General features: G+C 33.0%; 1 protein-coding gene and 1 pseudogene across 1 annotated transcript; one reads left to right on the top strand and one right to left on the bottom strand.

The window, feature by feature from the left end:
• Positions 1 to 259: 259 nt before the first annotated feature.
• LOC111920996 (probable small nuclear ribonucleoprotein G) lies at positions 260 to 1,437 on the top strand (annotated as a pseudogene).
• An 8,580-nt stretch (positions 1,438 to 10,017) lies between these two features.
• On the bottom strand, positions 10,018 to 12,134 carry LOC111921020 (putative pentatricopeptide repeat-containing protein At3g11460, mitochondrial). Its single transcript, XM_023916587.2, has one exon. It carries the CDS (start codon positions 12,082 to 12,084, stop codon positions 10,204 to 10,206), a length of 1,881 nt encoding a protein of 626 aa, XP_023772355.1. The 5' UTR covers positions 12,085 to 12,134; the 3' UTR covers positions 10,018 to 10,203.
• Positions 12,135 to 14,874: the final 2,740 nt, after the last annotated feature.

The following is a 14,874-nucleotide window of genomic DNA, read 5'->3' on the forward strand; positions in this document are numbered from 1 at the left end:
AGTTCACTAAAGGAAAGAAAAGAAAAGAAAACGAGAGAAATGAAATTAAAGGAGTTGATCTTCGTCTCCTTTCTCTCTGGTTCCTTCTGATTTGGGATGATTTTGGAGGATAGTGTGTAGGGAAAATTAACTTGAATATTATTTTCCTTTCTCTTCCTTTCTCTCCTAAAATGAAACTCAGGAATAAAGATCTTTCTAAATCTTCCCGCTTCCTTTCCTTTCTCTCGTTGGAGTGGAGTGTTAGGGTTTCGCTTTCGTCATGAGCAAATCAGGTCAACGTCCGGATCTCAAGAAGTAAGCTCTTTTTTATCTTTAATTGGAAGTTTCTCTATCATAACTGCTTCGTTTCAACTTTCTTAAACCCTTCTGTTCATCTCACTCAACTCCTAATTTTTACCTTCTTTTACTTTTCAACTTGTTTATAGGTACATGGAGAAACAACTGTAGAGTAAGTTTTCGTTCTTTTAGTGATATCGTTATTCGTTTTGTTGTGTCTAGTAATTGCAATACATTTGAGATATCAATCAACGGAATGGATCGATTATCGTCGTTATTAACAAAATTAGTAAATTAGGGCAAGAAATATCTTTTAGTATTTACAGTCGTACGAGGGTACTATATTATCTAACTCTTGCAAATGAAATATCTCCTATTAAACTGGAATTGTTCAATGGTCGTTACCTTTTGAAGCATTTTAGTTGTCTTCGTGTTCTGAGAGTTTTCATATCATGCATGGAGCATTAAGTTATTTTCTTTCCAAGTACATTTTAGCTTGAATATATAGTAATAGTGGACGTGAAATATAGAGTCTTACATTCTCACTAACATTATTGTTTTACAGTCAAGCTGAATGCCAATTGGACAGTGGTTGGAACACTTTGTGGATTTGACCGGTTCATGAACCTCGTCATTGACAATACAGTGGAAGTCAATGGTGAAGAAAAAAATGACATAGGCATGGTTGTAAGTGGGTTTTTTTTTTATCACAAGATTAATGTGGTATTTTCTTTTGACCTAATTAAAAAAGAAATGATTTAACAGAGACAGAGACAGTCAAGGAAAAAAGGATTTTCGCATAAAGCCTAATCCTCTTCATTTTTATTTTTTTCAAATTTATCCTCAAATTTATTTTTACCTTCCATTTCCCCAAGTATATGGTCATTTTCTCAAATATATTATAAACATAATTTACCAAGACAAACATTTTATCGATATGGCATTGGGGGAAACAAGGTCTAAAATAGTAATTGGGCTTGAGAAATTGATGAAAATCTCCCTGCTTTGTTTACGCAAGTCATAAGACGGAATAGCGTAGCCATTGTTGAAGCACTTGAGCCAGTTAGCAGATCCCAATGACTCTAAGGTGGTGTTTGTTTAAGAAAAAACATATTCTTATCTCTTATTGCTGCGTGGCGCAACATACGCACAACACTTTTAATTTCACGGTAGTTTGTTATTTAAAAGACTTTGGGCTTAAAAACCTCTTCTTGTCCTCTGCCCCACATAGTGGCAGAGCCAAGAATTTTGATATGGGGGTACAAACATTATCAATATATATTCTATGTAGTTATCATATCCCGAACATTAAAAAAATGGTACAATATCTTAAGCTGGGGATACAATAACATAGAACATGTTTACAAATAAATTTTTTTATATACATAAAATAATTTTTGGGGATGCGGTAGTACCCCCAACGTCTCATCTAGTTCCGCCACTGGCCCCACACAACATTGGGCTTGCCTCTTCTCATCTCTTTTAACCTAATCTAAGGTGCTGATTGTTTTTTCGAAGCGAAAATGTTTGAAGTCTGCAGACCACCTCTGCAACCCTCTACAGCAGAAGAGATGGACCAAACGGCTGCAGAGTGTAATAAGAATCGTGTTTGTTTTTCTAACATCTACAGGCTGCTACAAATATTTAAAAAATTAAAATAAAGTGATTTAATAAACCGAAAATAGTTTTTCAATACCAAAAATTTAATAATTGTAGTATTAACACATTGAAATAAAATTCATACAACCAAATTAGTCTTACAATAACATTTTTAAATAAAATTCATACAATGAAATTAGTCTTACAATAATATTTTTAAATAAAATTCATACAACCAAATTTTAATAATTCTCATTCCATATTTTGCATCAATCTCTCGACAATTTCATCCCATAACTAGGTTATATATTCACGGTCCGCTGCAGTACCATGTGTTGGAATCTCATCTTCATCATTATCAACAACTGCATTGTTATTCCGAACCGAGACATTTAGTTCATCATATCGTGCAAAATACTCATCACGTAGTCTCTGTCTTCCTAGAAAATTATGACGCGTGAAACATGTTGGAATAGTGTCCAAGGTCATTAACTATTGATAATATTTCTAATAATAGCAGGGTCCTTTTGGGTTGCCCTCAAGACCCAAATTGAGTAGAATAAATAAAATGCGAAATTGGTTTATTAATTATTATGGTTAATAATTAATTAGAAACTAATTGGAAATATATTATGGGAATTAATTAACAGTTTAATTAGTTAAAGGGTTGAATGTTCATTAATCGATAGTCGGTTAATCAGGAATGTTCCAAAACCTTTATGGGATTAGGGTTGGATGAAAATCACTCCATCCCACATGGGAAATGAGTGAAATTTCGTGGTTATGCCTCCATCCCACATGGGAAGGAGTACTAAACCTAAGGAGGCATCCAAGGCTATAAATATGGTCTTAGGGATTTCATTCCTCCTTGCACCTTGGCTTGAAGTTTCGCCAACCCTTCTTCCTCCCCCTCTTAGGGACAATTTCTAACCCTCGTTGGGTTTGGGAAATTGAACCTTCTAGTTATTTTTATTCCACTCTTTGGTGTCATTGGGTGTGATACCATTAGACGGATTTTGGTTTGGGTCCTTTCATCCAAGCAACTTCATGGAGGTTCAAGATCTCAAGCATGAAGATCAAGGGCTACATAAGAGGTATGTTTTCTTCTTTGTTTTTATGTTTTCTAGGGTTGATGTAATTAGCATGAAGCCATAGATCCATAGGATGCATGTACACTTAGGTATATCGTTGTTTCGATTTTTCTGCTACCTAGTTTTAGAGTGTATTTGATGTGTAGAAAACCCAACAAAACATGCAAGGGTAATGTTTCGTTGTGTAACCAACAAGAATGGTGTCATCCTTTTCAATATAGGGAATCATGCTTTCAAGACACCAAAAGCACACTCAATAACATTCCGAAGTTTTGCATGTACATGCATGGTTAAATTTCTCTTTATTCGTTAATGCACGTCTTTGACGAAAATCTCCAAGTCAATACCTCACATTACGGTACGGTGCAATAAAACCTCGAATGTTTGCATAGGCGACATCACAAAGATAATATTTACCTATAAAAAGGGGGAAAAAATATAAATAAAAATCATTTCTTTTTCAAACTAAGATAAATCTATTTAAATAACCATAAACTTGCCTGATGGTGGTAACGGGAATGGTGCATGTGGATTTGCTAATTCTTCTGATAATATTCTAGACTCGTGTACTATCCCTTCCCAACCAACCACAACAAACGTAAACATCATGTTGAAGTCACATACTACCAATACGTTTTGGTAAGAATCGTCTTTTCCCCTACTTCTATAAAAAAATCTCGTTTGTTTGCAAGGACAACATCATGTATCAAAGTATCATCAAGTGCACCAACTGCTCCTTTGAACACTCGTCGTAGCCTCCTATTATGTCCTGGAATGTTTGGATTCAGATTAAAAGAAGTTGGTACTATAATGTCATGTGCGAAAAGCAACATTTTGTTCAACACTTCATGAAAAAAACTTATGAATTATTTGCTTTGAGTGTTGAAATCTCCGCTGGATAATCACATAACGTTGGTGATGACCGATCATCATAAAAACATAGTCATCTTCTCCTCAACCGATATATGTTTGATATCCTTTAACGCATAGTTTACTCTAAAATGAGCACATAGTCGGACAAATGATTCATGGGACATACGTAGTACTTCAACACATTGTAGAGGACTACTGTGAAGTAACTCTAACGTAAATGCATGTCCTGTCATTTCTGAATCTTTGTCCCGCACTCGTTTAACACCCCTTTTCCAAAAGTAGCAGACATACAAGTACATTAGAATTATGAGAAGTATCTTTTTGTCGTGATACATTAGGAACCTATTAATCAACACAAGTACCAAATAACATAAAAATAAAACTCAAGTACCAACTAACATAACATAAGATTCAAGTACCAAATAAAATAACATAAAACTCAAGTACAAAATAACATAAAACTCAAGTAACAAATAACATAAAATTCAAGTAACAAATACTACAAATAACATTCAAGTAGCAAATAACCAAAAAACATAACCACATAGTTCCAACACATGCAATTAAAACCTAAACAACTCAAACATATAAACTTAACGAACAATATTTACATCCTTTAAAACTCCTAAACTTGTAGCTATCATCTCGATCCATCCACTTAATATATGTGGATCATTGGGCAAATTTACCCACATCTCTCTTATATTCATGGTCCTTCGAAAAATGTGATACACAACAAATTGTAGAGGGTCTACTGGGCCTAACTCGAGCAACTCAAGCTTCTCTAAACATTGGGGAATTGTTGGCCCTTGAGTCAAATGACATAAAGCTTTTTGCATCTCCAATGCTAGACCATCAGCAGTAATAGAAGCTTTAGGTGAGGCACTAGAGGTCTAGGAGTTGAGGGTTTAGCCTTTTTGTTGGGGTTACCAGAAGGTGAAGTAGCAGAAGGTGAATCAGCAGAAGGTGAAGCAGCAGAAGGTGGTGGCTGAATAAAATGCTCACAAGTATGATTGGAAAAGTAATCATCCTCATGTATGTTAATGGAAAGGGCGTCCATAAGCTTTAGTGGTGCGACATGGAAAGAATATGATCCATGTCCCAATGACGTTTGGGATGTAGCATAGCTGAGATTACCAGAGGCACTGTTTTCCATCAAAGAGTTCTGCACAAAGCTTTGGAAACAATAACGGGACGGTTTTCAAAGAAGCGTCTTTCGGATGTCCCTAAACCCAATCAATGTAACAAAAGTAATAAAAGAATAAATGGCAACTATATAAACAAAATACATACAAATATATATATATATATATATATATATATATATATATATATATATATATATATATATATATATACCTTTTTAAAGTCCTCCCACTCCTCATTTGTTAAGTTAAAAGTATTTGTTTGTGGATTGTAAAGGTTGTCATAGGCGTTTTTCAATTGTCTTTTATTCAAATCCACACCATACTTTTCCTTAATGGTTGTTCCTAACTTGTTCCATGAATGTTTTTGCAAATTCAAACCTTTTCTACCCATAGTTTGTACTTCTTCAATACAAGTGTGCAATAAGAATTTTATTTGCTCATTGGTCCATGTATGTTAATCTCCCATTGTAATAACAAAAAAAATATGGAATACATACTTTAGCAACAAAGATTAATGATATTTCAACATAATAATAACTTAAATTGATGACATTTCAACAACAATGCATCATGAAAAAAAACCATATAAGCAAAGATTATACAATACAATCAGCAAGTAAGCATAAATTTGCATATAAGTTTATGAATTCAACAAAGATTTAAGCATAAACTTGCATATAACTTTATGATTTTAGCAAACACTGATAACAATTCAGCACAAATTATTTTCAACAAAACATAAGTAACATACTTTAAGCTGTTAGTGGTGGAATGGTTGGTTCTTCAACAGCCTCGATTTGACGACGAAAAGAGGGAGAACGAAGAATGAATGCGGTTGTGGAGATTTTGTCCGTTTTTTTTGTTTAGGTGGTGTTTGTTTTTTTTAAAAAACCTCCTCTTACTTCTTATTGTTGCGCGGCGCAACGCACACGCATCACTTTTAATTTCGCAATAGTTTATTTTGTAAGACTTCGGGCTCAAAAACCTCTTCCCGTCCTCTGCCCCACACAACATTGGGCTTGGATCTTCTAATCTCTTCTAACCTAATTTAAAAAACCAAAAGCGGACAAAATCTCCACAACCGAATTCGTTCTTCGTTCTCCCTCTTCTCGTCATCAATGAGGCTGTTGAAGAACCGACCACTCCGCCAGTCGATAGCAGCTCGCCGCCAAATCACTGCCCAGTCGACCGCCAACATCCTTTGCTTCTCCACTGCCATCGTCTTCAACAGGTAAGGGTTTTTTTTCTGATTTTTGATTTGAGTATTGATTTTATGTTGTTGAGTACCAATTTTTGATTTGAGTACCGATTTTGTTGCTGAGATGTGAAGAATCCTTGCTAAAATCTTTGTTGAAATCAGAAAGTTATGCATATGAATGTTGATTTATGATATAATTGTTCTTATAACAGATTTTCTACTCAAAGTATGTTATTTATGTTTTGTTGAAAATAATTTGTGTTGAATTGTTATCAATGTTTGCTAAAATCATAAACTTATATGCTGAAATCATAAACTTATATGCAAGTTATTGCTTAAATCTTTGTTAAATATGCTAAAATCTTTGTTGAAATCGTAAACTTATATGCAAGTTTATGCTTATTTGCTGATTTTATTGTATAATCTTTGCTTATATGGTTTTTTTTATTCATGATGCATTGTTGTTGAAATGTCATCAATTTAAGTTATTATTATGTTGAAATATCATTAATCTTTGTTGCTAAAGTATGTATTTCATATATTTTTTTTTCTTATTAGCAATAAGAGATAAACATACATGGACCAATGAGCAAATAAAATTCTTATTGCACACTTGTATTGAAGAAGTACAAACTATGGGTAGAAAAAGTTTGAGTTTGCACAAACATTCATGGAACAAGTTAGGAACAACCATTAAGGAAACGTATGGTGTGGATTTGAATCAAAGGCAATTGAAAAATGTCTATGACAACCTTAAAGTCAAATACACAGGATGGTTATACTTGAAAAACAAAACTATCAACCTTTACAATCCACAAACAAATACTTGTAACTTAACAAATGAGGAATGGGGGGACTTTAAATATATATATATATATATATATATATATATATATATATATATATATATATATATATATATGTATATATATATACACACACACACATATTTATATGTATTTTGTTTATATAGTTGCTATTCATTCTTTTATTACTTTTGTTACATTGATTGGCTTTAGGGACAACCGGAAGCCGGTTCTTTGAAAACCGTCCCGTTGTTGTTTCCAGAGCTTTGTGTAGAACTCTTTGATGGAAACAGTGCCTCTAGTAATCTCAATTATGCTACATCCCAAACACCATCAGGACATGGATCATATTCTTTCCATGTCGCACCACTAAAGCTTCTGGACGCCCTTTCCATTAACATAGATGAGGATGAATACTTTTCCAATCATACTAGCGAGCATTTTACTCAGCCACCACCTTCTGCTGCTTCACCTTCTGGTAACCCCAACAAAAGCGCTAAACCCTCAACTCCTGGACCTCGAGCTCCTAGTGCCTCACCTAAAGCTTCTATTACTGCTAATGATCTAGCACTGGAAATGCAAAAAGCTCTACGCCATTTGACTCAAGGGCCAACAATTCCCCAATGTTTAAAGAAGCTTGAGTTGCTCGAGTTAGGTCTAGTAGACCCTCTACAATTTGTTGTGTATCACATTTTTGGAGGGACCATGAATATAAGAGAGATGTGGGTAAATTTGCCTAATGATCCACATATATTAAGAGGATAGATCGAGATGACAACTACAAGTTTAGGAGTTTTAAAGGATGTAAAGATTGTTCGTTAAGTTTATATGTTTGAGTTGTTTAGGTTTTAATTGCATGTGTTGGAACTATGTGGTTATGTTTTTTCGTTATGAAAAATTAAATATCCTTCTACATTTTATTACTACTATCCTCCTACCCACATTAAATGATGACAAGTGGACTAAAATATTATCAATTTCATTAAATATGCCACATGTCAACATTTGATTTGGTAGGAAGATAAGTAGGAATAAAATGTAGGAGGATATTTAATTTCTCTTTGGTTATTTGCTACTTGAATGTTATTTGTAGTATTTGTTACTTGAATTTTATGTTATTTTGTACTTGAGTTTTATGTTATTTTATTTGGTACTTGAATCTTATGTTATGTTAGTTGGTACTTGAGTTTTATTTTTATGTTATTTGGTACTTGTGTTGATTAATAGGTTCCTAATGTATCACGACAAAAAAGATACTTCTCATAATTCTAATGTACTTGTATGTCCGCTACTTTTGGAAAAGGGGTGTCAAACGAGTGCGGGACAAAGATTCGGAAATGACGGGACATGCATTTACGTTAGAGTTACTTCACAGTAATCCTCTACAATGTGTTGAAATACTACGTATGTCCCATGAATCATTTGTCTGACTATGTGCTCATTTTAGAGTAAACTACGTGTTAAAGGATAGCAAACATATATCGGTTGAGGAGAAGATGACTATGTTTTTTATGATCGGTCATAACCAACGTTATGTGATTATCAAGCGGAGATTTCAACACTCAAAGCAAACAATTCATAAGTTTTTTTATGAAGTGTTGAACAAAATGTTGCTTTTCGCACATGACATTATAGTACCAACTTCTTTTAATCTGAATCCAAACATTCCGGGACATAATAGGAGGCTACGACGAGTGTTCAAAGGAGCAGTTGGTGCACTTGATGATACTTTGATACATGATGTTGTCCCTACAAACAAACGATATTTTTATAGAAGTAAGGGAAACGACGATTGTTACCAAAACGTATTGGCAGTATGTGACTTCAACATGGTGTTTACGTTTGTTGTGGCTGGTTGCGAAGGGATAACACACGAGTCTAGAATATTATCATAAGCATTAGCAAATCCACATGCACCATTCCCATTACCACCATTAGGTAAGTTTATGGTTATTTAAATAGATTTATCTTAGTTTGAAAAAGAAATGATTTTTATTTATTAGTTTTTTCCATTTTACAGATAAATATTATCTTTGTGATGTCGCTTATGCAAACATTCGAGGTTTTATTGCACCGTATCGTAATGTGAGGTATTGGCTTGGAGATTTTCGTCGAAGACGTGCATTAACGAATAAAGAGAAATTTAACCATGCACACGCAAAACTTCATAATGTTATTGAGCATGCTTTTGGTGTCTTAAATGCACGATTCCTTATATTGAAGAGGATGACATCATTCTCGTTGGTTACATAACGAAACATTACCCATGCACGATATGACGAACCAAATGTCTTAGTTTGGAATAACAATTCAGTCGTTGATAATGATGAATATGAAATTCTAACACATGGTACTGCAACGGACCGTAAATATATGACCCAGTTATGGGATGAAATTGCCAAGCAATTTATGCAAAATATGAAATCAGAATTATTAAAGTTGGGTTGCATGAATTTTATTTAAAAATGTTATTGTAAGACTAGTTTTCATTATATGAATTTTATTTAAAAATGTTATTGTAAGACTAATTTTGTTGTATGAATTTTATTTCAATGTTTTAAGACTACAATTATTAAATTTTTGGTGTTGAAAAACTATTTTCGGTTTACTAAATTACTTTATTTTAATTTTTTAATATCTACAGCAGTCTGCAGATATTAAACAAATAAACACGCTTCTTATTACACTTTGCAACCGTTTGATCCACCTATTCTGTTGCAGAGGTGGTCCGCAGACTTCAGACATTTTCGCTTCGACAAAACAAACAACACCTAAAATATGGTCTTTTGCACAACTAAAGTTCTTGTCCCATCTTTTTTAGATGTGACAAAAAAATTGTATTTTTATTTAAACTATGGTAATGTCAATTATCAAAATCTACTAAAAGCAATCAGAGTTTGTTTGATTGGATGGAATGACACGACATGGTAATTGAATGGATCATTACCATTCCATGGTCATGTTTATGTTTAGTTACTTCGGTGGAATGAATTGAATCATTAACTCATGTCGTGTGGTAGGTAAGAAACAAGTAATGGAATGAATATTATTGATAACGACAAAAATATCAAAGTACAACAAGATGTATCATTCAATATTATCCTAGAAAGAAATCAAAGTACAACATTGTAATAAAATGAAACAGAAGTAGGATGCTATAATACAAAAAATAAATAAAAGTAAATTACTATTGTATAGACCAAGTAATAAGCTTACCAATAGTCCTTACACGAACAAACCCCATCTTTAAAATGATGGAAACGAGTCGGATCCCTAACAACAAATCTACGATCCACAACCTTACTAACCAACTTTATAAACAAATGGCAATCTCCACAAACCCGTAAATTCTTTATCACAACAATCTCTTCCCCAATTTCAGTACTCAATAATGCAAAAGCAATCGCCAATCTCTCACTATGAACAAACCCATTTTCACCCCTAGATGACAAATTCACCAAATCATCAAGTCTATCCAACATCACATATATCTCCTCACTCTCCGGGTGATTCATATCACCCGCTACAAAAACATGAGCCCTACCTTTATGTTCAAAATAGCTATACCCAGGGCCCTTTCTAAGCCTTCGATCTCTCATCATCACTCGAACCCTTAATATTCCTTCCATGTTATTAACTTCCGTGTATAAATTCGATAACAAAACATAGTAACCGATATTTTCGGGTTCAAGCCTAATCACATGGTCAAATGCTAACTCGGCTAAGTCAACATTCTTATGGATCTTGCAAGCACCCAAAAGAGCTCCCCAAACAGCTCCATCGGGTTCCATTGGCATTGTCTTAATGATGTCGTGAGCATCACCAAGTCGACCTGCTCGGCCCAAAAGATCCACTACACACGAGTAATGTTCTGGGCCCGGGTTTAGCTTGTGATTTACCTTCATTGTATTGAAATAACCTAACCCTAGATCGGTTAATCCAGCATGACTACACGCGGATAATACACTAACGAAAACCGGCCCATCGGGCCTAATGTTGGCCCGTATCATCTCGTTAAAAAGATGAACCGCGGTCTCGCCTTGCCCGTGCATCCCGTATCCACCTATAATCGCGGTCCATGATACTAGATTTTTTTCTGTTAGGGTATCGAAAAGCTCTTGGGCTTTTACAAGGTTTCCACATCTAGCATACATGTTTATCAAAGCGTTGTTCAAGAAAATGTTGTGTTTGTAGCTACTGGTTTGTATTTTCTTTTCTATGTTCATACCGATTCTTTGGGCTCCAAGATGAGCACAAGATGAAAGAATTCCCACGAGTGTTATAGGGTTAGGTTCCATACCTGATGATTCGAATTTTGAGTAGAGTTCCAGAGCTTCTGTGGCGTATCCGTTTTGTGCGTATCCGGAGATCATAGCGTTCCAGGTGGCTAGCTCTTTCACAGGTATGTTATCGAAGAATTTTCTCGCAAGTTCATTTGAACCACATCGAACGTACATTGTAAGCAAACAATTCCCGACGCAGAAGTCGTTGTCTAGTCCAGATTTAGCCACGAAACCGTGTAGAGATTCAGCGAATTTCAAGTTTCCAGGATCGGTACAACCTGGAATCAGACCTAAAATGGTGACAGCATCAACGCGAACACCCAAAAACCTCATCTGACGAAACAATTCATACCCGGATTGAAACTGATTGTTTCGAGTGTACCCAGCAACCAGAGCATTGTAGCAAACTGTCAGTTTTTGGGAGTGTGGACTTTCGTCGAACAGTTGGCGTGCGTCTTCGATAAAACAACATTTCCCATAGAGAGAAATCAATCCCGTTTGCACGAAGGGTTCTGAGTTACAACCGGTTTTAATGACGTGGCTGTGGAGCTGTGTGCCTGAGATTGGGAGAGATAGAACGGCGCAGGACTTGAGAGCAACGGGAAAGGTAAATGCGTTTGGAGAGGCACCGGATCGGAGCATTTGGCGGTAGAGATCGAGGCATTCTTGATAGTTTCCGTTTTTTGTTAGCTCCCGGAGCTGGGTGTTCCATGATGTGCAGGTGCTGAGGGTTTTGCTGGCGACGATGAAACGAAGGTGGTGGGAAAGGAGTTTGTTTGTGGAATGGAGAGCGAAGGACCGTTTGGTCATAGCATGAATCCACTGGGTGCTTTCTGTATCTGTTTTTTGTGATATATACGCTCAATTTTTTATAAATTTGTAAGCTAATCACTTTTTATACTTATACGTTAAGAAAGCTAATTACAATTTTTTTATTTAAAAATTTGTAGTATTTTATAGAATAATTTATATAATTATGGATATGGTTTATCGTTTTTCTTATTGCCTTTTTTGTCCACAAAATAGAAATTGTAATATTTCCCCCTATAATAAAATCCATAATATTTTTTGACTTTTTTTTTTCGAAACCGTGATTTAACTCATAGCCATTAAATCCTTGAAAATTACAATGACACCCTCGTCTTTTTCATATTTTTTTTTTCAGGAACCTTAAAATGAGAATTCACATAAACGTACAAACTTAACAGTTAACACTAAATAATTACTAAGTCCATTAATATTACAATCATGTCCTTTTATCCTTTTCCAAGAACCCGAACATCAAAAGTAAATTTAACTAAAATTCCCAAATCAAACTTTAAATTGAAACGAAATTACTTTTTAATTTGTATATTGATATAAAAAAACTCCTTTTACACTTTTTTTTTTGTCTAACTCAAGCAAAGAATCCATTCTCTTCTTTAGTTTCTTATCCACGGCAAATTATGTGCTCTCTACACCTCAATAAATGGAGGTCATAAAAATAATCATTTGTCTTTTGATATGTCTAAATTAGATCATTATTTTTCGTGTACATAATTGTACTTTAAATAAATAAATACTTTACACATTAATGGAAATCCATCTAAAACTTTGTAATAAACAACCATAGAAAAAGAAACAAAATTGTCAATGATTCTTTATAAGACTATAGAGAGTGAATGATGGCAAATAGGATGACATCCATGGGAACACCGTCGATAATAGTCTACTCAACACTTGGCACACCGCCCCACAACTACAACATGTCCAAGTTCAACATCCCTATTTGGTGATAAATTGCCAATCATTCTCCCCATTTGATTTTTGACCAGCCAATCACAAAGCTTTTTTTTATTTTATTTTCAATTTTAAAACTCTAAAATTCATACCTTCTAAACGGCAATAAAATTAGTGGTGTGGCAAAAGTGAAGTGGTGTCTATGTGGTAACAAAAAAATATATGGCAAACGTGACACCACTCCCTTTAATCTTAGGCTTCACAAAGTGGGAGGTGCTACACATGCGCTACACCACCTCTGCATTGTGCTAAGGACGCACCAGGAGGAGCTCATCAAGCGGCAACAAGAAGAGAGTGGAGAAAGAAAATTGGTTGGTGGGCTGTGATTTGTTCCTCCCATTTTATTTGTTTTTTTAATGGGGAAACTGCAATAAAGCCTCATAATCGATTTAGTCTATATATTTTTTTTTATTTAATTAAGTCTCAAATACCGATAATCGTATTCAATTTAACCCTTTTGATCCGGTCAACAGGTCATCCAACTTTCAAATTTTACATTTTTGGCCTAGATTTCAAAATTTATTACAAATTTGGTCCGAAATTTACACTTTTGGCCTAGATTTTAAATTTTGTTACAAATTTGGTCAAAACTTTATCCTTTTTGCCCAAAATTTAGAATTTTATTATGAATTCATCCTAACTTTAGTTTTTTTTTTTACAACTTTTTTTCTCAAAGAATTATTTCTAATATGTTTTTTCTTTATAAATCATATTTATACAAAAAAAAACGTATTTTCACATAAAAATCTTATATTTTCTATATAAAACTTTTTTTAAAAAGTTTTTTGTATATGAAATATCTAGTTATAAAAATAGGTATTTATTAAGTATATAAATATATACAAATCTGTTTTATAAAAAATGTATACAAAAACATATTTTACAAAAAAATGTATGCAACTTTTTCAGACACGTTTTTATAAAATGTATACAAACACGATTTTAGAAAATATATACAAACACGTATTATATAAAAAATTATTCAGACACATTTTTTATAAAATATATACAAACACGTATTATATAAAAAATTATTCAAACACGTTTTTATAAAAAAAAATATAGATACACACCTATTTGTGTGCATATATATATATATATATATATATATATATATATATATATATATATATATATATATATATATATATATAAAGGCGATAGTTGTTTTTATATCTTTTTTTTTTTTTTGTAAAATACGTTTTTGTATATATTTTTAATAAAAACGAATTTGTATATATTTATATACTTAATAAATACATATTTTTAAAACTAGATATTTCATATACAAAAAAAGTTTTTAAAAAAAGTTTTTATATAGAAAATATAAGATTTTTATGTGAAAATACGTTTTTTTGTATAAATATGATTTTATAAAGAAAAAACATATTATAAACAATTTTTTGAGAGAAAAAGTTGTAAAAAATACTAAAGTTAGGATGAATTTATAATAAAATTATAAAATTTGGGCAAAAAAAGTAAAATTTGGACTAAATTTGTAACAAAATTTAAAATCTGGGTCAAAAGTGTAAAATTTGGACCAAATTTTTAATATATTTTGAAATCTAGGCCAAAAATGTAATTTTTGAAAGTTGATGACCTGTTACCATGTCAAATGATTAAATTAAGTACGATTACCAGTATTTGAGACTTAATTGAATAATAATAATAATATATATATATATATATATATATATATATATATATATATATATATATATATATATATATATATATATATATATATATATAAAGAACTTAATTGTATACGGATTTTATTACAATTTTTCCTTTTTTTTTTTTTTTAATTTCCAACCCCCA

The sequence above is a fragment of the Lactuca sativa genome, chromosome 5 (assembly GCF_002870075.4).
Source record: "Lactuca sativa cultivar Salinas chromosome 5, Lsat_Salinas_v11, whole genome shotgun sequence".
Classification (NCBI taxonomy): domain Eukaryota; kingdom Viridiplantae; phylum Streptophyta; class Magnoliopsida; order Asterales; family Asteraceae; genus Lactuca; species Lactuca sativa.

Bases quoted from the DNA above. Each gene is read 5' to 3' on its own strand.
- LOC111921020 (XM_023916587.2), bottom strand. From the start codon at position 12,084: ATGACCAAACGGTCCTTCGCTCTCCATTCCACAAACAAACTCCTTTCC.